Source organism: Canis lupus, chromosome 35 (genome assembly GCF_048164855.1).
Source record: "Canis lupus baileyi chromosome 35, mCanLup2.hap1, whole genome shotgun sequence".
Classification (NCBI taxonomy): domain Eukaryota; kingdom Metazoa; phylum Chordata; class Mammalia; order Carnivora; family Canidae; genus Canis; species Canis lupus.
In genome coordinates, this window is record NC_132872.1 from 14,094,920 (window position 1) to 14,116,752 (window position 21,833).

Consider the following 21,833-nt stretch of genomic DNA (forward strand, 5'->3'; position numbering starts at 1 on the left):
TATTTTTAGCAAAAAGTAAAGCTATATTTCAATAGTGACAAGGATACTCTTGAGTGACTCACAAAATGTTTTATAACTTGTTCTAGTAGCAGTGATACATTTGTATATTATCCAGCAAACCTTCACATTTACCTTATGTCAATGGCGGACTGACTACTCTGGCTGAATCCAGCGTGATGCTGGATCCATTCGGAGTGAAACTGAACTTGTGTGACTAGACAAAATGCAGTGTTTCCTCCAGTTTTTTGGTTTGTATATTTTTGTCTCCTTGAATTCTTATTTTTTGGACCTTATATTTATTGACATGTAGTTATTTTTTTCCTCTTTCGATATTTTTTAATATTTCTAGCACACAGGCTAAGAAGGAAACCATAAATTTCTATTTGGGATTTTAAATTTTTTAAATGGAGACAAAAAATGAATGGGTAAACTTTGTTTCAGAAAATGAGGATCAGAGAACTTAAGGATATATAAACAAAAAATAATTTCTCGAAGTCAATGATTTCATACTCACACCAGAATATTCTATATAAAGGGAATCTTATCCCAAAGCATGAACAGATGTAGAAATGAAGGCAGTGACTAAAATTAGAGCTGTCTCAGGACACCTGGGTGGCTCAGTGATTGAGCATCTCCCTTTGGCACAGAACATGATCCTGGAGTTTCAGGATCAAGTCCTACATCGGGCTCCCTGCAGGGAGGCTGCTTCTCCATCTGCCTGTGTCTCTGCCTCTCTCTGTGTCTCTCATGAGTAAATGAATAAAAATCTTTAAAAAATAAAAATAAAATTAAAGCAGCCTCAGGCAGGTGAAAACAAACTTGAATCCATTCTGTGTTTTCTTGTAATCATCCCAAAGAAGTTCCAAAACATTCTGAAAAACACTGGCTTCCACATTACCATAATATGTCTAGTTAAGGGAGAAGAGAACCAGTTCTTAGGAGAAAGAAAGATGGAATCTAGAGTGAGGAAAAAGTGAAAGAAATTGAGAGGGAGGGAAGAACATTTGGGAAGAACTCAAAAGACAGTGAGTAGCAGATTTCTAAGTCTTTTCAAAACCTGATAGCTCATTCTTTTTAGCTCTGAATAATATTCCATTGTCTAGATATACCTTGATTTAGGCAGTCTTTCACCTACTAAAGGGCATCTTGGTTGCCTCCAAGTGTTGGGAATTAAGAATAAAGTTGTTACAAACAGCTGAGTGCAGGTTTTGTGTTTTAAGACATAAGTTTTTAATCCGACTGGATAAGAAACAAGGAGTGCTATTGATGGATCATATTGTAAGAGCATTTTAATACCTTAAGAAATTGCCAACCTGTCCTCCAAATTTGCTATAGGATTTTACATTTCCACTGGCAATCTCTGAGTTCATTTTGCTTCACATTCTTGCCAACATTTGGTGTTATTATGGATCGCTAATAGATTTTGGCCATTCCTTGTATTATTGCTGCCACTCATTTCAAATGTATATAAATATAGTCTATCCAATTAAACATATATAAATATTTTTCTATATTGTCTATATTTTATATTTATGTTAAGTAATACATAAAACATATAAGTATATATCTAAAGAATACATGTTTTATTATTTTGAACAAACTGTTGTCAGATCAATTAAGAATAAGAAAAATAAAGGCTTTTATTTTTCCTTCACTTATTCATTCTTCAATACTTTCTTCCATTATGTAGATCTGAGTTCTTCCTTACATTATTTCCTTCTTCCTGAAGAACTCTTGACATTCCTTGCAAGGCAGGTCCACTGGAACCAACTGACCACAATTTTTGCTTGTTTGAGAAAGTCTTTTTTTTCTCCTTCACTTTTGAAGGGTAATTTTGTAGGACACAGAATTCTAGGTTGATGGGTTTGTTTCTCTTAACATTTAAAACATTTTACTCATTCTCTTTTTCTTGCCTGACTTCCTAAGAGAAGTTGGATATAATTCTCACCTTTGTTCCTCTATAATTTGTTTCTCTGGATTTTTTCAGAATTTTTCCTTTATCTTAGATTTTCTATTGCTTGAATATAATATGCCAGGCCTTGTTTTTTGTTTTGTTTTGGTTTATGTTTTTGGGTTTTTGTTGTTGTCATTTGGCATTTTGCCTGCTTGTATTCTATAAGCTTCCTAGAACTTTGATTTGATATCTGTTAGTAACTTGGAGAAATTCTCAATGCTTCAGGTATTTATTCTGTTCCTTTCTCTTTCTTCTCCTTCTGATTTTTCCATTACATGTATTTTACATGTTTTCATAGTTGTCCTATAGTCTTTGGATATCTGTTTTTTTTTTATTTTAAAGTGCTTGTTCTCTTTGCTTTTGAGTTTTGGAGGTTTCTATTGATATATTCTTTAGCTTAGGGATTCTTTCCTTAGCCATATCTCATCTATTAATAGCTTCATCAAAGACATTCCTCATTTCTGTTACAGTGTTTTTTATTTAATTTTATCAACTTTGCCTCATGTATTTTGAAGTTCTTATTAGGTATATGGACATATCTTGTTTTATTGTGTTTCACTTTATTACACTTTGCAGATATTGTGGTTTTTACAAATTGAAGGTTTGTGGCAACCTTCTATGGAGTAAGACCATCAGCACCATTTTTCCAATAGCATTTGCACACTTTATCTCTCTGTGTCTCATTTTTGGTAATTCTTGCAAATTTGAAACTTTTATTACTTTATATTTGTTGTGGTGATCTGTGGTCAGTGATCTTTGATGTGACTGTTGTAATTGTTTTGTGGTGTCACTAACTATGCCCATCGAAGATGGTGAACTCAAGTGACATGTATGTGTATGTGTTCTAGCTCTAGCACCTACTGGCTGTTCTTCCATGTCTCTCTCCCTGTCCTCAGGCCTCTTTCTTTCCTGAGACACAACAATATTGAAATTAGGCCAATTAGTAACTTTACGATGACCTCTAAAGGTTCATGTGAAGGGAGAAATACACATTTCTCACTTTAAATTAGAAGTGAGAAAGGATTAAGCTTACTAAGGAAGGCATGCTGAAAGCTGAGACAGATCAACAGCTAGTCCTCTTATGCCAAGCAGTAGCCAAGTTGTGAATGTGAAGGAAAAAGTCTAGAAGGAAAATAAAAGTGCTACTCTAATGAACACACTAATGATAAGAAAGTGAAACAGCCTTATTGCTAATATGACAAAAGTTTGAGTTATCTGGTTAGAATCTCAAACCAGCCACAACATTCCCTTAAACCAATGCCTAATCCAGAGCAAGGCCCTACTTTCTTCAAAATCTGTGGAGGAAAAGAGAGATGAAGAAACTGCAGAAGAAAAGTTGGAAGCTAGAAGAGGTTGATTCATGAAATTTAAGGAGAGAAGCCATATCCGAAACAGAAAAGTGCCAGGTGAAGCAGCAAGTGCTGATACAGAAGCTGTAGCAAGTTATCCAGAAATCCTAGCTCATTCATGATGGTGGCTAAAATAAACAATGATTTTTAATGGAGATGAAACCACCTTACATTGGAAGAAGATGTCATAAGGACTTTATGAAATTCTATTGCCTTTCTCCTGTCATATATATTTCTGTTATTCTCTATCATTTTTTAAGTTAGTAAGTAAGGAATCAATAAGCAAACTAAATTCTTTTGTGTGCTTCTAATCTGCACAGGTTTTTGTTTGGAGGTGGGTGGGGAGAGCATATATTTCTTCCTTTTTAAAATTCTGCTTTTATTTCTGTAGACATTCTCCACAGATTTTTATTTTATACCCTACATTCAATAACTCCAAACTCTGAAGTTCTGAATCTTATTCTTCTCTTGAGGAATAAGGGAGGGAAACCAATAAAAAGTGCATCATGTCATTTTGTGGTTGCATTTTCCCCCTGTGTTTTGTAATTTTGGAATATAAACTCATAATTATGTGGCTTTGAGTCTGAGAACTAACTGGTTTGAGCATAGAAACTTGGGGAAGGACCATCCTCTTCCATTATGGCAACTAACCAGAGTCTTTGCTCACTACTATGGACTGAATGCATCCTCAAAAATTCATATATTAAAATAATCTCCAAAGTGATGGTATTTGGAGATAGATGTAGAGGCTTTGGGAGGGAATTTTATCATTAGGGTGGAGATCTTGGGTTAGTACCCTTATAAGAAGAGACACAAGAGAGTTTGCTTTTTCTCTTTCTCTCTCCCTTTGGCCCTCCCTGCCAGAATACAGCAAGAAGGCAGCTGTCTAGAAGGCAGGAAGTGGGCTTTCACCGGACACCATATCTGCTTGTGCTTTGGTCTTAGACTTCCCAGACTGTACAACTGTGAGAAAAAAGATTGTTATCTAATCCACTGTATGGTATTTTTGTTGCAGCAGGCAAAGCTGACTAAGACACTCCCGTACACTTGATTTAGATAAGACAAACTATACCCTCTCTGACTGCCCTTTTATATCACCCCTAAGAACACTAAGGTTTATTTAGTTTTTGCTACAAATCCTTCAGGTCAGAGTCTCTTGACTGCCATTCTGTCCTTGCTAGTGTTTATGATTATCTACTTTGCCTGAGACTATTAAGTGCTGACACTTTGTGTTGGTACTGCAGAATCATATCATCCTCCCTGAAGCCAGCACCACCACACCACAGATGATGGGCACCTTCATAGATAGTGTGCATGGATAACAGAAGTCACTTTATTCTGCTGAACTGGGAGATGGCACACAACCCTGAACACTTCAGGGCACTTTCCTAGTATAAAAAATGGCAGATTTCAGAATTCTGTCTGGTTTTGTGGGTTTGAGAGAAACCCACAAAATGAGACAGAGAGAAGGCACACAATCCTAAGACTTCTGCCTCAAGAAGGAGCCAGGGAAATGGAGAAGGAATACATCTTTAGGAAACGTCTGAGAGACCTCCCAGAATCTCTAGCTGGGCTGACAGGTGAAGATCTTTTTCTGAAGAAGCCCGTCACTAAAGACTGGAGGAAGTGACAGCTTCCATAAATATGAAGACACTAACCATGGAAAGCTTCTAAAAAATCTAAAAATATGACACCACCAAAGAAACAAAATAAAGTTCCAGTGACTGATCCAAAAGAAATGGAGATCTGCATTCTGGAGAAAGAAATAAAAATAGTCTATGTAAGGAAGCTCAATGAATACAAGAGAACACAGACAATTGGACAAATCTGGAAAACAATACATGAACAAAAGGAAGTTTCAAGAAAGAGACAGAAATCATGAGAATCAAGCTCAAATCCTGAAGCTGAATAATGCAATGACTCCACTGAAAAATGCAATAGGAAGCTTTAGTGGCAGATTCATCAAGCAGAAGAAAGAATTATTAAACACAAAGGTATAATTTGAAATCATCCAGCCAGAGATATAAAGCAAACATACAAAAAGAATGAAAGCGATTAATGAAAGTCTATGGGTCTTATGAAACACCAACAAACAAAATAGTATCAGCATCATGGGAGTCCCAGATGGACAAAAGAGAAAGGAGCAGAAACCACATGTAATGTAATAATGAGAGACAACTTCCTAAAACTTTGGGGCAGTGGGTGAGGAATGAATGTCGAAATCCATGAAGCCCAAATAACCTGACTGACCATAAAGAAATATTCCCTGGCACATCTTGATAATCAAATGGAAAAGAGAGACTTTTGAAAGTAGCAGGGGAAAGGTGATTGGCCACATATAAAGGAACTCCATAAAACTAGCAGATTTCTCAGCAGAGACCTTGCTGACCAGGGGAGTGAGATGATATATTCAAAGTGTTGAAAATAAAAGCCTGCCATGGAGGAAATCTTTCCTTAGCAACCCAGAAATAAAACTGATCAAGACTTACCTAGAAAAAACAAAGCAGATGGCCTTTGTCAGTACTAGATGTGCTTGCAATTAATTCTAAAGGGTGCTCTTCAAATTTGATGACAGAATGGTAATCAAAGACATGAAGACATATGAAAAATAAAACATACTGGTAAAGGCAAATATAAAAGTAAATATATACAAGGTACAAGGTAAAACATCTTTCTGTAAAAACAGAAAGATGCTACTTAACTCTAAGAGTCCTGTGTTTGTGGTGTGTAAATCACTTTTGACTCTAGCACAAATGCTAAAAAGAAAAGTATGAGAAATAATTACAACTATGATAATTTTAGTGAATAAACAAATTAAAAATATGTGAATTGTGACTCAATAAAAGAAAAGGCGGAGAGAAATAAAAGCAGTGAGTGCTGTATGCAATGAAGTTAAGTTGTAATCAGCTTAAACCAACTATAAGGTGTTTCATATAAGTCTTGTGGTAACCACAAAGTAAAAGAAAATATCTGGTAGACACACTAATGATATAGTAAAAGGAATCAAAGCATACTACTACAAAAAAATCATCAAATCACAAAGGAACAATAGGCAGAGAGGTAGAAAGGAACAAAGGAACTTCAAAACAGTTAGAAAACAATGAACAAAATGAAAATAGCAGTACATCCCTCTCAGTCATCGTAATATAAATGGACTAAATTCTACATTAGATGGTAATGGGTAAGGCACCAAGATTGAACAATATGCTACATATTGGAGATTGACTATACCTTTACGGATACAACTAGGCTGAAAATGAAGGGATAGAAAGTGCCCCCCCCCCCATTGAGGAAGGTAATTTATGTTACTGAAATTATATTCATTTAAATGTTAGTCTTGCCTTAACAAATACCTTCACAAAAACATCTAGAATACTATTTAGCGGAATACCTAGGAACCATGTCCAAGCCAAGTTGACACATAAAATCAGCCATTACAGTACAAAATGGGGGAAAGAGAGGGATGAATTATCTCAGTCTGGTTCCAAATTTTCCTGAAGGTAATCTCATTTGTGCCGCTGAGTGAGGCCCACCACTGGATTTAACACTTTTAATCCTGTGGGTGATATCTGGAGAAAGCCCTGGACTCAGCCCAGATCAAGGGAGGTACCCATGAGGGGTCAGTCCACTGTGGCTTCAAAGGAGGTAGAAGCAGGGTTGCCTTTGACAGAATTGTTGTCATCGTAGAGTAAGGTGTCTCACAAATGAGAAATCATTGATTAATAGCTTATAGTGTAATTTTCAAATGTTAACATGGTTTTCCACTTGATGGAATAACTTCTAATTTCTGTTTTTCAAAGCAAAGCATTTTGTGGACTTTAGTTACAGTTAGAAGATTTTCTATAATTATGTCTGTAAGAGATGTGCATACATGGAGGCTTGTACTCCATTTAGGCACCTAAAACTGATATACTTTCCTCTGAATATTTTCTAGCTTCAACAAATACGTTACCTGTGGAAAGAAAGCAGAAAAGCATCACACCTCCTGTGGAAGGTAATATGCTTTTTAATTTTTTTCTAGAGGCTAGTACTAAAGGGAGGAAGTGTTCAACATCCTTAGAAACTAGTTGACAGTCTGGTCAGGGGGACAATTTTGAGCCCAGTAGAAGAGCATGGTGATCTGAACACAGCGGGGTGAGGGACCATGCATGACCCTGACCCTCCTCTCCTAAAGCAGTTCAATTCCCTGTGAAGATTATGGAGCTCTCTCTATCAGGCACTGTGCTAAGCTTCATGGGGAAGTCATAAACATGCTGCTCACCACCCTCTCTCTTTCTGGTTTCATCTTCAGCATCCATGCCAAAGAAAACCAAGAGAAAGTAGGGATAGGTATCCTTATATTAGAGAAAATAGACTTTAAGTCAAAAACTGTAACTAAAGGCAAAGAATGTTAGTATCTAATGGTAAAAGAGTCAATACATCAAGAGGATATAACAATTGTAAATATTTATGCATCCAACATCGGAGCACCTAAATGTATAGATCCGATATTACCAGAACTGAAGAAGAAGTAGACAATACAGCAGTTGTAGGGAACTGTAGTATCCCATATAAAAATGGAAAACTCTTTGCTACATAGAGTCAATAAGGTAACAGTAGGCTTGAACAACACTGTAGACCAAATGGCCTAATACACATGTACAGAACCTTCCTTCCAACAACAGCAGAACACATTGTTCTCAAGCACACACAGAATAAACCACAAGATAAATGATTATATCCTTCATTTTTCTAAAAATTTATTTATTTTACAGAGACAGACAGAGAGAGAGCAAGCAGGGGGAAAGGTAGAGGGAGATGTAAAGTGAGAGAATCTTCAGCAGACCCATACTGAGGGCACGGGTCCCGATGCAGGGCTTGATCTCAAAACCCTGAGGTCATAACTTGAGCTGAAACCACGAGTTGAACACTTAAGCAATTGAGCACCACCCAGGTGCCCCTAAATTATAATTTAAAAAAAAATGTTGTTTTCCAAAAATTAGTTCAATATAGAAGTTTACAGAACCTGAATTTGAAGTAGATTAGGATTGTTTTGAGTGTCAGAAACTGTATAGAATCCAAGGGAAGGATGCATGTTGGTCTCAGGAACCAAGGAGTTAGAGATGTGAGCCAGGTGAGGAGAATCATTCTATCTTTCTCTGCTTCTGCTACAATCTTCCCAAGATAGGTGTATTAGGGTTCCTTGGAGAAAAAAGAATGAGAGAGAGAGAGAGAGAGAGAGAGAAAGAGAGAATATAAGGAGGCAGGGAGATGGAGGAAAGAGGAGATAGGTGAGTGAGAGTGAGAGAGAAGGAGGAGGGAGAGGAACAGGGAGGCAGGTAGAGAGACTTAAAGGATTGGCTCACGTGATTGCAGAGGCTTGCTAAGTCCAGAATCTCTCGGGTGGGCCAGCAACTAGAGATCCAGGGAAGAGTAGCAGTTTGAGTCTGAAGGCTGTGTGCTATAGAACTCTTTCCTGGGAGGTCACTCTTTTCTCAGTCAAAGCCTCCAACTGGTTTGAAAGTGCTCCCCCTCCCCCATTGAGGAAAGTGATTTATGTTACTGAAATTATATTCATTTAAATGTTAGTCTTACCTTAACAAATACCTTCACAAAAACATCTAGAATACTATTTAGCGGAATACCTAGGAACCATGTCCAAGCCAAGTTGACACATAAAATCAGCCATTACAGTACAAAATGGGGGAAAGAGAGGGATGAATTATCTCAGTCTGGTTCCAAATTTTCCTGAAGGTAATCTCATTTGTGCCGCTGAGTGAGGCCCACCACTGGATTTAACACTTTTAATCCTGTGGGTGATATCTAGAGAAAGCCCTGGACTCAGCCCAGATCATGGGAGGTACCCATGAGGGGTCAGTCCACTGTGGCTTCAAAAGAGGTAGAAGCAGGGTTGCCTTTGACAGAATTGTTGTCATCGTAGAGTAAGGTGTCTTATAAATGAGAAATCATTGATTAATAGCTTATAGTGTAATTTTCAAATGTTAACATGGTTTTCCACTTGATGGAATAACTTCTAATTTCTGTTTTTCAAAGCAAAGCATTTTGTGGACTTTAGTTACAGTTAGAAGATTTTCTATAATTATGTCTGTAAGAGATGTGCATACATGGAGGCTTGTACTCCATTTAGGCACCTAAAACTGATATACTTTCCTCTGAATATTTTCTAGCTTCAACAAATATGTTACTTGTGGAAAGAAAGCAGAAAAGCATCACACCTCCTATGGAAGGTAATATGTCTTTAATTTTTTTTCTAGTGGTCAGTACTAAAGAGAAGGGTTGCTGAACATCCTTAGAAACATAGTTGACAGTCTGGTCAGGGGGCCAGCCTTCAGCTCAGTTGAAGATCATGGCGATCTGAAGGCTGCTGCATGAGGGACCTGAGTGACTCTGGCCCTTGTCTGTCAAAGCAGTTCAATTCCATGTGAAGATTATGGAGCTCTCTCTATCAGTCCCTGTGCTAGGCTTTAACGGGGAACACAGAGGATGAACAAAGATGAAGAAAGATGAACTACACCACCAGAGCACCCTAGGGGGCTCAGTTTTGTGGGTGAACCCAGATCTCATATAGAATAGAGGAGATAAGCCCTCCTACCAAGTGTGCCAGGAATATAGAGAGGGAGACTGAGGACCCAGGCCCTGAGAAGGCTTCACAGAGCATGCAGCATGTGATTTGCTCTTAAAGGAAGAGGGATGTGTTCACAGAGAGAGTGCTGTGTAGGCCACCCCAGACAGCAAGAAACATTGAGGGAAGACCTAGATAAGCAGCTGTACTTGGTGCTTTCTTTCTGAGGTGTGGGGCAACAGAGGGGTGATAGATTACAAAGGTGAGTCTATTTGAAAAGAGGGCTTTTAAAGCAAAATCAAACACATTTAAGTTTGTCCTCAGGCGGTGAGAGATCTCTGAAGGGTGTCCGAGTGGAGGGGATCACCCCTGTGTTACAGAATCACGTAGGTGGCTGCAAGATAGGCTATTAACTGAGAAGAGAGTTTTGAGACGGAGACAGATGTTAGAAGGCTTCTGGAGTAATGCAGGAGTGTGGTGATGGGGTCTTTTTTTTTTTTTTTTTTTTTTAAAGATTTTATTTATTTATTCATGACAGTCACAGAGAGAGAGAGAGAGAGAGGCAGAGACACAGGCAGAGGGAGAAGCAGGCTCCATGCACCGGGAGCCCGACGTGGGATTCGATCCCGGGTCCCCAGGATCGCGCCCCGGGCCAAAGGCAGGCGCCAAACCGCTGCGCCACCCAGGGATCCCGTGATGGGGTCTTAAACCAGGGTGTGGCAGTGAGAACAGAAAGGAAAAGGGATTTGTCTGTGTGCAGGAGGCTGGAGGAGACTGGAAGAGAGTCATAGACACAGGCTGCAGAAACACTGGGACATGCCTGCTGGTTCTGGAGCAAATATGAGAATCTACCTGCTACCCTTCTGTGAAGCCAGAGGTGAAATCACCATAGCTGATCACAGGAGTGTGTGGAGATTTATTGTTAGACAGGTGCCAACCCATTTAGTGTGGGGGAGTGACTGGCCATTGGTGAATTATCACAACAGAGATGAACAGAGGAGGGATGCCTGTTGGCTCAGCAGTTGAGAAACTGCCTTCAGCTCAGGGTGTGATCCCAGGGTCAAGTCCTGCACCGGGTTCCCCACAGGGAGCCTGCTTCTCCCTCTACCTGTGTCTCTGCCTCTCTCTGTGTGTCTCATGAATGGATGAATAAAATCTTTTTAAAAAGGCAGGTATGAAAAGAAAAAGAAGAGGATTAGGAAAGGATGGATAATAGCAATCCCCTAAGATGCTTCCTATCAGGTGAAGGGGCATCGTTGGAGGTCATAGAGTGGAGCAAAGTGAAGGAAGAGAGACTATCCATAGTCCTGGGGATCCTCACCATTGGACCTACTTCTCTGGAGACTGCACCCCTATTAAAATATGTATGTTTTTTTGATTAATTAGTAGTTTCCTTTAAAAGAATAGAGTCACACCTTGAGAATAAATGTCAGGAAAATTAAAGCCTTAGCCTGAAGGGCTGAAGGGCAAAGTCCCCAGAACACAAAAGAACCCTCTTAACACGCTGCTCATCAGCCTCTTCTCTCTCTGGTTTCATCTTCAGCATCCTGCCCTTGGGCACATATATGCTCCTCCACACTCAGCTCTACGCGTTCTCCAATCAGCTACATTCTTGCTTGCCTCTAAGCTTTGGCCAAGTCACAGGTTCTCTGTGAAAGGAGTGGCCACCTGCAGTGGTCAAAAGAGCATAGATTTAATTGCTCCTCAGATCTGCTTTTTTTTTTTTTCAGAAAAGTGAAATTTATTAGCATTGCGCTACAGGACATAAGAAATGTAAAGATTTGTCCTTCAAGATCCACTGACTTGAAACTGTAACATCCTGAGAGAGAATAAGTATTGTTAAAAGTCATTTTATTACAGCATAAAATCATACCAGTTAGGTTTTGTAAGATGCAGAATTCTATGCCTACACAGGAAGTGACAGATGATACTTTTGTGAAATTGGCAACAGTCTTCCCTGGAAGCCCTGGGAAATACAAGATGTTTTGCATGGTATTAGTCACAAAAGGCATTTGTAGACAGCCACAAAACAACTGTCCCCAACAAAGCACAAGAGGGTGGAGAACGGATGAGAAAGTAGGAAGACCACTGGTGAGATGGCACTGAAGGAAGGAAGGAAAGAAGGAGATCTGTTGAATTTACTGACTTAGTGATTCTCCAAATAAAAAATAGCTTAAGAAATGTCCATCTTGCTCAACCTGAATGTCATCTTATTTTTAATGAAAGTGTCACATGCTTTTTATATTTATGTTTCTATGAAGTGCCATCCTTAGGGGTAGGCTTTTCATTCTGATATTACAGATTTATTCTTTCTGATCAAGACTTGGGAGGAGAAAACCACATCACCAATTTTTCCACTTTCTACCCCAAGGAGGATGAGATAAATCTAATAATCTCTATGACCGAAAGATTTGATTTAGATGAATCTGTCCTTTAATTTATATTGTGTTTTCTTATTTGTGTTTCTCAAAGCTAAACTTCTGAATCAATTTTAAACTCTTAAAATATTTCTCACACGTATAAGAAATATAGTTTATCTAAGAACACTTGATATAGGAGAGAAATGGGTTCATCTTTGGATTAAGTTTAATGTGTTTAATGTGTTATGCATTTTGTGCATGTTTAATTTTTATGTAAGCCTAATTAATATTCTTGAAATAAGATCACCAGCAAAGTCATGTTGTAGTACACTTTATATGATTTGTTGTAGAGAGTGTAACACATGAAGTTGTTCACCACGCTTCTGTTTTCTCCTTCTCTTTGTGTGTGTGTCCAGCCAACACTTCTCTGTCTGTATTTGTGGATACAAGGGCTGTGCTCCATTGCCCTAATGCCACCTCGAATGTTCTGGTAGTAACATGGTCAGTAATCTTCAGAGACAACACTTCCTGCATCAGAGCCTACAGGACAGATAGCAACAAGACCAGGGAAAAAACTTGTACAGACGAGAGAATATCCTGGGACTCCAGACCTGATCAGAACTTTGCCCTTCGGATTAATCCCGTGGCCATCACTCATGAAGGATATTACAAGTGTGAAGTGGTCACACCTGATGGGAATTTCTGTCATGGGCATCACCTCCAAGTGTTAGGTAAGGAGCCTCGCGTACTGTGGTATGCCAGAGAACCAGATCTGAGACTGAACCAAAGGTCTCTCTCTAGTCCATATCGCATGTGTTGAGCCTGAAACATTTCCCCCTGCATCTCTGCAGTGCCCCCTAAGGTGACCCTGTCTCTAGGCGAGAATGGAACTACCGTGTGCTGGGCAGTTGCAGGGAAGCCAGCTGCACAGATCTCCTGGACCCCAATGGGAGATTGTCACACTGTGGAAGAACGACTGGGCAATGACACAGTGACCGTGCAGAGTACATGCCACTGGGAGGACCGCCAGGTGTCTGAGGTGTCCTGCTTTGTCTCCCATGTGACTGGCAACAAGAGTCTGTCCATAGAGTTGAATCAAGGTAATTACCTGTGTTTTTTTTTTTTTTTTTTTTTTTAAGGTAATGAACTTAATGCTTGGGAGGAGAAAACCACATCACCAATTTTTCCACTTTCTATTCCAAAAACAAAGCAAGGAACCTTTTGCTCCTAATTTGAAGATGTTATCTAAACTTAACTAGGTAATGCTTTACTATGTTAGGGAAATAATTCCTATTCCTGTAACAAAATGAAGGAGTAAATTTAACAACTTCTTAGTGGTACACTCTAAATATCTTTTATTCTAGAAGCCATAAAAATTTAACTTAGTATCTATTGACTTTTACTTTGAGATTAGTATTTGCATAAAGTAGCAATACTTTTATATACTTTAATAATACTGATTCAGTAGATAGACAGGAACGATATTATTCCTTTCCTGATTTTCATAGTTCTTAAATAGTCACCACTTTTATTACTAGCAGACAAGTTTTCCTTTCTTCTCTCTGTCATCTGAAACATATACATCAATTCATTTGCCAAATACTTGTCGAATGTATGTGTTTTTGATGCTGTTATGTAAAGATGAAAAGACAAGGTCCATGTCTTCATATCATTCCAAGAAGTATAACCCGATGGTTACGAGCAAAGCATTCGGCATAATATGGCTTCTTGTTTACCAGCTGTATGACTTGGGAGAGTATTTAATTTCTCTGTCTCATGGCCTTTTAAAAAATTGAGATATGGAACACCTGCGTGGCTCAGTGGTTAAGTGCCTGCGTTGGCCCGGGGTATACTCCTGGGGTCCTGGGATTGAGTCCCATATCAGGCTCCCTGCTTCTCCCTCTGCCTGTGTCTCTGCCTCTCTCTCTGTGTCTCTCATGAATAAATAAATAAGATCTTTTAAAAAATTGAGATATAATTGACATATAATAAATAATTTTGGGTATACATAATGATTTGATATTTATGTATGTGGCAAAATGATCACTACAATGGCTAGTCTCATGGTTTCTTCATTTGATAGAATGGATGACAGAACCATGTTATAGAGTTATTACGATATCTAAAAGGAATAATATATTTGAGGAGCCTAGTTGGCACAGTTGGTTAAGCATACCACTCTGGGTTTTGGCTCGTGATCTCATGGGTCATTAGATCGAGCCCGGGCTGGGTTCTACATTCAGAGAGTCTGCTTGAATTTATGTTTCCCTTTGTTCCTCCCCCCTGTTCTCTCTCTCTCAAATAAATAAATCAATCCTAAATAAAGAGTAATATATTTATTTTACATGGTGCCTATCACATAGGTGGTACTCAACAAATTTTAGCTACTGTATTTAACATGTGAACAGTATTAGCTTTTATATTCAATAAATGTTAGCTATTATGTGATTATATTAATACAGATTAGCTATTAGACTCATTCTTATGTTATTTAAAATAATCAGCCTATTAATTATTCCTTATAGCATCTCTCCTATTAAGTTTTTTGCAACATCTTTATTGAGATCTAATTTATGTAGCGTGCAATTCACGCATTTAAAGTGTATCATACAGGTCTTTGGCACATTCAGAGTTATGCAACCATCACCACAATCAATTTTAGAACATATACGTCACTCCAAAAAAAAAAAAAAAAAAAAACCCTCTATCCTTTAGCTATCACTTTCTAATTCCAAAAATCCTCCAGCTTTAGGTAACCACTAACCTACTTTCTGTATCTATAGGTTTTCCTATTTTGGACATTTCACATAAATGGAACCATATAATATGTGCCTTTTGTTACTGACTTCTTTTACTTGGGATAATGTTTTCAAGCATCACCCATGTTGTCCCATGTACTAATACATTCATTTCTATTCTTTATTTTCTATTACCAATCTCCTACCAGCTCTAGGTTAATATTTTATACTTCTTGCCTCTAGACATATGCATTTATCTGCAGTCCCACCTGACTTTGCTTTCCATAGATAAAACATTCAACCTGTACTCTATACTCATTTCTCCCTTCCCATGTCCTGAGAAGCTTTGCTTCAGTAGTTTTCTGTGCTCTCTTTTGTTCACTCTTTTTTGTTCCACAGATCCATTTCCTAAGGCTGATTATATGGGCATGACTCTTTTTCTCCCTGTTTTATTTTTTTTTCCTCCCATGTTTTATTTTTATTTTTTTACTTTAAAAAATATTTTATTTATTTATTCATGAGAGACACACAGAGAGAGGCAGAGACACAGACAGAGGGAGAGGCAGGCTCCTCGCAGGGAGCCCGAAGTAGGAGTCCATCCCGGGACTGGCATCACGCTCTGTGTCAAAGGCAGATGCTCAACCACTGAGCCACCCAGGCGTCCCTCCTCTCATGTTTTAATAGTTTCTGGGACTTCCACAAACTCTTGGCTCTTGCCTTTTATTCATATCCAAGATTTTTTACAAGAAGAATCTATGCTCATTGTCTCTTCTGTGTTACCTCACATCTACTCCTTAACTCCTTTGCATCTTTGTGCACAGGAAATATTCTAACAAAAAGCTAAAGATCTCTCAGATGCCAAACAAAATATAAATTTTTAATTCTTAGTTATTAATTAACTTCTTTGTGATATGTGATATGGTCTTTCCTCTCTTCTTACCTATTTTCCTCCCATAATCACTTGGTTCTCTACTTAACCTTCAGTCAGCTTCTTAGTCATCTTAGATTGTTTTTCATCTACTCATTCCATGAAGGAAGGCATTTCTCTGAGTTTGATCATTGACTCTATTGTCTTTTCACCTTTACTCCTATTCATTGAAGGACTTCATCCGTATATTTGGCTCCAACCACTGCCTAATTATTGACTCTCAAACCTATTTTTAGCTCATATTTCTCTCCTTGGCTATACCATGATCAAAACCAATTTCCAATTGAGTGACTTCATGTGGATACATCAAGGGCACCTCAACTTGCATATTCCTGAAAAGGAATTCCTCTTCTCTACTCCTTCATAAGCTCCATACTTATATTTTATCTTAATAAATGACTCAAGCCAGAAAATTAAAGATATCCTACAACGTTAAACTTTCTTATTTCCCATATTCAAAATCAGTCACTATGTTCTGTTGATTTTTGTCTTAAATTCTTTTCTTAAATCTAGACCTTTTCCTTTCCTTTGCTTTAGTTGAACACATGATCATCTCTCCCCAGAATTATTCCAATTTCCTTGTAACAGGTCTGGCACCTAGCTTACCTCACTCCAATTTATTGCCTACACTGTTGCCAGAGTGACTTTTCTAAAACGAGAAGAATATGCCCCTCTCCTCCTTAAATGCCCCCAGTGGTTTCTCTTGGTCTCTTAGAAATCTAAGCTCCTATGATATGTCATTCTCCATAGCCTCATGTCTTGCTAATCTTCAGCCTGGACTGTGGGCTTCTTTGGGCTCCTCAAAAGTGTTATCCTTTCTCATACTTCTGTACATGTAATTGCACATTATACATGCCATTTTCACCTCTCCACATGCACTTCTTTCCTCATACTCTGTTCTTTCATTCCATTTTCTCAATTCCTATTAAAGTTTTAAAAAAAGATTTATTTATTTAGTTGAGAGAGAGAGCAGAGTATGGAGGAAGGGGCAGAAGGAGAGAATCTCAGACCCACCTTGAGCATGGAGCCCCATATGGGGCTCAATTTCATGACCCAGAGTTCATGACCTAAGTTGAAATCAAGAGTCCAATGCTCAACCAACAAAACCACCCAGGTGCTCTTCCTCTGAAGTTTTGAGGCTTAGTTTGAAATGGTTTCTGGGATAATTTTCTTTTCCCATGAAATTTCCTACTCTGTGCTCATGTAATGCCTCACGCATATATCTGAGTACTTCATAGTCCTGTAATTGACTGTCCACTTCTCTGACTCCAGTACATGGTAAACTTCTTGAGAGTAAGAACCATATTCTTCATTTCTATATCCACAGTCTGGCACAGTGCCTAAAACATACAAATAGTTACAGAATTCAGATCATCATAGACTTCATCTACATCTGTACTCTGCTCTATCACATTTGATTTGTTAATGAATTCTTCAAATCTTTGCTCAAATTGTTTCTTTCCCTTGAAAACTTCTTCCTTCTCTTAACCTATTTAATACTGTTATTGGCAAGGTTCCATTCAAATTTCACTTCACTCTGACCTCCCAGTTGGAGTTGATTCAGTTTTCTTATTCTTTAGATGATTACATTCCATAATGCTCACTTAGTACTCTTTGCTCTCTTGTAAGTGATCTTTTCATTTGTATGGATCTGGCTTTTCCAATCAGACTGTGAGCCTTTTTGAGGTCTGAGACTATGTCTTCTTCCCTGATAGTGCATAGGAAGGAGATTGGCCTACTTCTAGTTTAGTATGTGAATAGGTTATTTAACAAGATGACATGACTTTTGGAGCAAAGACTCAGAATAGTACTTAAAGTTTACTTTTGGTTGCCATTTTCATAGCAGAAAAAAACTTCAGAATGATAGTTCAAATTAGTCTCATTTTATCTTTTCAACAATTCTTGGGGCCATTTTACAGATTAATAAATGAAAGTAAGAAAACATAAAATACCCTACTAAACCGATGACAACAACTCAGTGACAAAATTACTGTGTGGAAAATATCAGATAGTGCTCAAAATATTAATGATAATACCCTAAAAATCTTCCATTTACTTAGGAAGTCAGAAAACATATTTCCTTTTTTCTTATATAATTGGAAAGTATTAGCAATGTTTACTGTGTATTTATTCATTTAGAAAATATTGAAAATCTACCATGTATAAACACACAGCTCCTAAACTCTGTCATGAAAGAATATCTTAACATTTGAATTGTAGTTTAGAAGGTGTTTTGATTATGATAGTCTGTGAACTTTTAAGACTATTTTAAAAGTCTCTTTTAGACAATTGACCCTACTTTGTTCATCACAAGAATCCTTGAAATGGTCTTTACCTGTGCCTGTGTTGCCTGTATTTAAAGGTGCCATAACTCTGGAATTTCCAGCATCAGCCTTACTGGTCATTCTCTATGTGAAATTCTCTTTATTCTTGTTTATTATCCTGGTCATCGTGGGATTCACCTATTTCCAGAGAATAAATCATTGCAGGTAGGAAATAAAATCTAAAAAAATATAGACTCATTAGAAAGAAAACATCATTGTAAAGCTTTAAGTTTATAATATTCTGGGAAGAGCTGGATGCATTTTTTGGCACATCTTTTGTTCCCCTACCTCTTTCTTTGATGTATGAACTTTGTTAACACCTGGAGAGTCCAGGAAGTGATGCCTGCAGCATTGGGGCAAAAGTTCCTGTTTCATTACAGTGCTTTCCTGAAAGATAATCTGTCCTGGGCCATCCTTCGAGAATTCAGTGGGCGAAATGAAGTTCAACTGAAGCTTCTTAAATGTTTACTCCCTAGTTTCTATGCCTGTGAAGGATTATATTCATTGTGCTTAATTATATATTTTGTGTTTTTTCATAGAGCATGAAAACTGAAAAATCTGGAAGTCAATTTAGATTTGATGGAACACCATGAAAAAGCAGCTGGTTAAGATCAACCTTTGGGTTCAACATCTAACTCAACTGCTCCAATTCTATTTAGTACCTTTGTGTTTATGTGAATCAATGTGATAGTTGGCAAATCCTGTTTCAAACTCTTAGCATACGTATATTTATGCACATGCCAAAGCTTGCTGCCTGCCTTTGTAAATGTCTGGGATGACTCATCTACTTTCCTCTTTGTCTTACTGAATTCTTATTTGCAAACAGGAGATAGCCCTGCTTCTCAGCCTAAAGAGGAAGATGGTTCAGCAAATGGCAAATTACAAAGCTCCGCAGGTTTTCTACACCCCTTGAGTTCTTTGGAACCTCCCATCCTTTTCTTACTAGCAATTAGTCTGGTTGTCGTACTGCATGTTTGGCCCAATCATTGAATAAATGATGAGGAGTCATTTTCAATAGTACCTTTATTTTTGAAGAAATTATAAGTTAACCCCAAATAAGGACTCTTAGAGTTATGGGAGACAGTGCTGAATGTCACCTCATCTTTTAGAGCTCAGCCGTCTCAAGTAGTCCACACTGGAATGGATTAATGGTAAGATTTCTTGGTGAAACCCCAATATTTTCTAGGGCCACAGTAAACTGGAACCCTATCTTGATTGATTGATATGGTTACCCTATAGTAAAAAGTGTCCTTTTATTTAAAGGAAAAGTTTCTTGTATAAGTTGGCACGTGATTCAAGCTATTGTTTTTTTAGCAAGGCTCCAAGGGAGAAAATGAATGCATACTACTATCTGGAAGATAATATAGAAGTAGGATAGTCTAATTGTTAAAACAAACAACCTCCCAATCTCAGTGTATTCATAATCACAAAAATTTAATTCTTCCTCACTCCATATCCCAGGGAAGGATTTTGATCTAGAGCAGGGAACAGGAGTGGTTCTGCTGTAAGTGAGCACTTTATCCTATATCTCTGCCCTTCTCAGAGTATTCTCCTTTCAGCTGGTGAGTGTGAAAGAGAAAGGGAGAATGGGGGATTTTTATGTAGGAGGTTTTTATGAGCCAGGCCTGGAGTAGTAATAATATCTGCTCATGTTCTATTGGCTAGTATTTGTCACACAGCCACACTAAATTCTATGGAATTTGGAGAATGTAGTGTAACTGCCTCAGCAGAAATAGAGTCAGGGTTTGGGTACAGATAGCTAGTCCATGCCTACAGTAAAGGATAGGACAAATGCTAAGATTAATACTTAATTCATCAGTAACTCAACATGAACCAAGAAATAAACTAGTAAATAATTTCATATATAACTTATATTAGCTCTTTTTTCTTTTTTATTATAAATATTCCCTCATGTTTAAAACAGAGCATAGAATTGAAAAAATCTAGTACCATAGTTTTGTCACAGACTCAAAAACACTGTGGCACTGACTGCTAATTGCCTGATCCAATGCTCATCTTCCCTTTTCTTTGTGGTAGAAGATTATATTCGTGACTCCAGATCTTCCTCCTCCCTCTGTCCATGTAATTTGTCAGTGGTTTTTTTAGTTGAAAACATAAAGAAATTGCATGTTTCTCTAACTCATGTAATTTGCTTTAGCCAATCAAATGAGACAAAAGTGGCAGTGTACTAGTTTTGAGCTAACATCTCAAGAAGTCCTGTGTGTTTCTGTTAATCGTACGTGAGAACATGCCTGGGCTAGTCCACTGGGGGATGAGAAACATGTAGAGCAGAGCTGGGTCATCCTAGTCCCATTCTCCACCTTACTGTTGAGGCCAGCCTAGATAATCCAACAGTTAATCATCTCTTAGACAAGGGAGATGCTCAATCAAGGTCAAAAGAGCCGCCTACCTGACCCTCAGATGATCCCAGACATTTAAGCAATTGTTGCTATGGAGGTTTTGTGATTGTTACACAAAATTGTTGTGATGTTAGATCTTTGATGCATTGCTTAATAACATGACTCCAATTTTTTTTAGTATGGAGACACACTTAACTAAAAGACATTTCTGTTTCCCTTGTAACTGAGTGTGACTACCCATTACAATTTTTGCAAATAAGGTGTAAGCATATATCTTGTGTGATACCTTTTGGGATATCTCTTTGAAGAGAAAGGAGAAATCCTCTTTTACTTTTCTTTCTTGTCTCCTGGACTATAATGACTGGAAGTCCAGCAGCCAGCTTGGGCCATGGATGACATTGAGGATGGCAGCTATTCACTAAGATGGTGGAAAAGAAAGACAGAAGGATCTTGGGCCCTAATGACTATGGAGTTACCATACTAACTCTAAAATACCTACTTTAAAATTCTTTTGTGTGAGAGAAAATACGCTATTGTGTTCATGCCACTGTTATTCAGAGTTTTATTCCATACAATGTGAACTTAATCCTAGTTCATGAAAATGCCTACTTTGCCAGGTTCAAGATTTGCTGTCAGTCTTACAACATAGGTTATACTCTATTCATGTGCATTTTTCATGTCCTATTTTCATTCTTCCCATAGAGATTATGAAACACATGTAACTTCAGAAGATAATAACCATAGATATAAGAGCCATCTATGTTAGAACCAATTCCAGAAGAGCCAAAACTCCAGAAGAATTGCTGGTTATGTAAAACTGAAGGATGTTATAGACTTGTGATAGGAAAGGGCTTGGGAATTTGGAGATGTGCAAAGATTATCTAATAGACAATCCCACCACATGAGAAGACGTGTCTGTGTTACAGGGTTGGAAAGATAAGGATGTTGTTGTGGGCTGTTAGAGAGGATGTGATCAGGAGAAACAGAGGAATTGAAATCTATGAGGCTTTACTGAGTTAATCCTTTTTCTGCTATCATTGAAATGAAAGGACTCATTATTTCTGGAAGAAATTTACATTTGATTTCATGCTTCTTCACTGCCATGATTTTCTATGTGATGTCAAATTGGAAGAGTAAAAAGCTATAGCTACTGTCTCTCAACTTCTTACCCCTGAATAAAGAAAAAGAACCATTTCTTTCCTAAACACATATATGCATACATATATACACACACAACAAATTAATTATGGTCCTAAAT

General features: G+C 37.9%; 1 protein-coding gene across 2 annotated transcripts in view; it reads left to right on the forward strand.

Annotated features, from left to right (window-relative positions):
* LOC140625217 (cell surface glycoprotein CD200 receptor 2-like) overlaps nucleotides 1-20,087 on the forward strand; it is a 32,326-nt gene extending 12,239 nt beyond the window's left edge. Inside the window, exons 3-8 of one of the 2 annotated variants that reach the window (XM_072812525.1) lie at nucleotides 7,238-7,297; nucleotides 9,471-9,530; nucleotides 12,642-12,956; nucleotides 13,077-13,325; nucleotides 18,254-18,380; nucleotides 18,755-20,087. In XM_072812525.1, coding sequence (XP_072668626.1) covers nucleotides 7,238-7,297; nucleotides 9,471-9,530; nucleotides 12,642-12,956; nucleotides 13,077-13,325; nucleotides 18,254-18,380; nucleotides 18,755-18,761 — 818 coding nt within the window. In that variant the 3' untranslated portion in view covers nucleotides 18,762-20,087. The remainder of the gene's footprint in view (nucleotides 1-7,237; nucleotides 7,298-9,470; nucleotides 9,531-12,641; nucleotides 12,957-13,076; nucleotides 13,326-18,253; nucleotides 18,381-18,754) is intronic. The other variant, XM_072812526.1, reaches the window with a different exon arrangement.
* The last annotated feature ends 1,746 nt before the right edge of the window (nucleotides 20,088-21,833 follow it).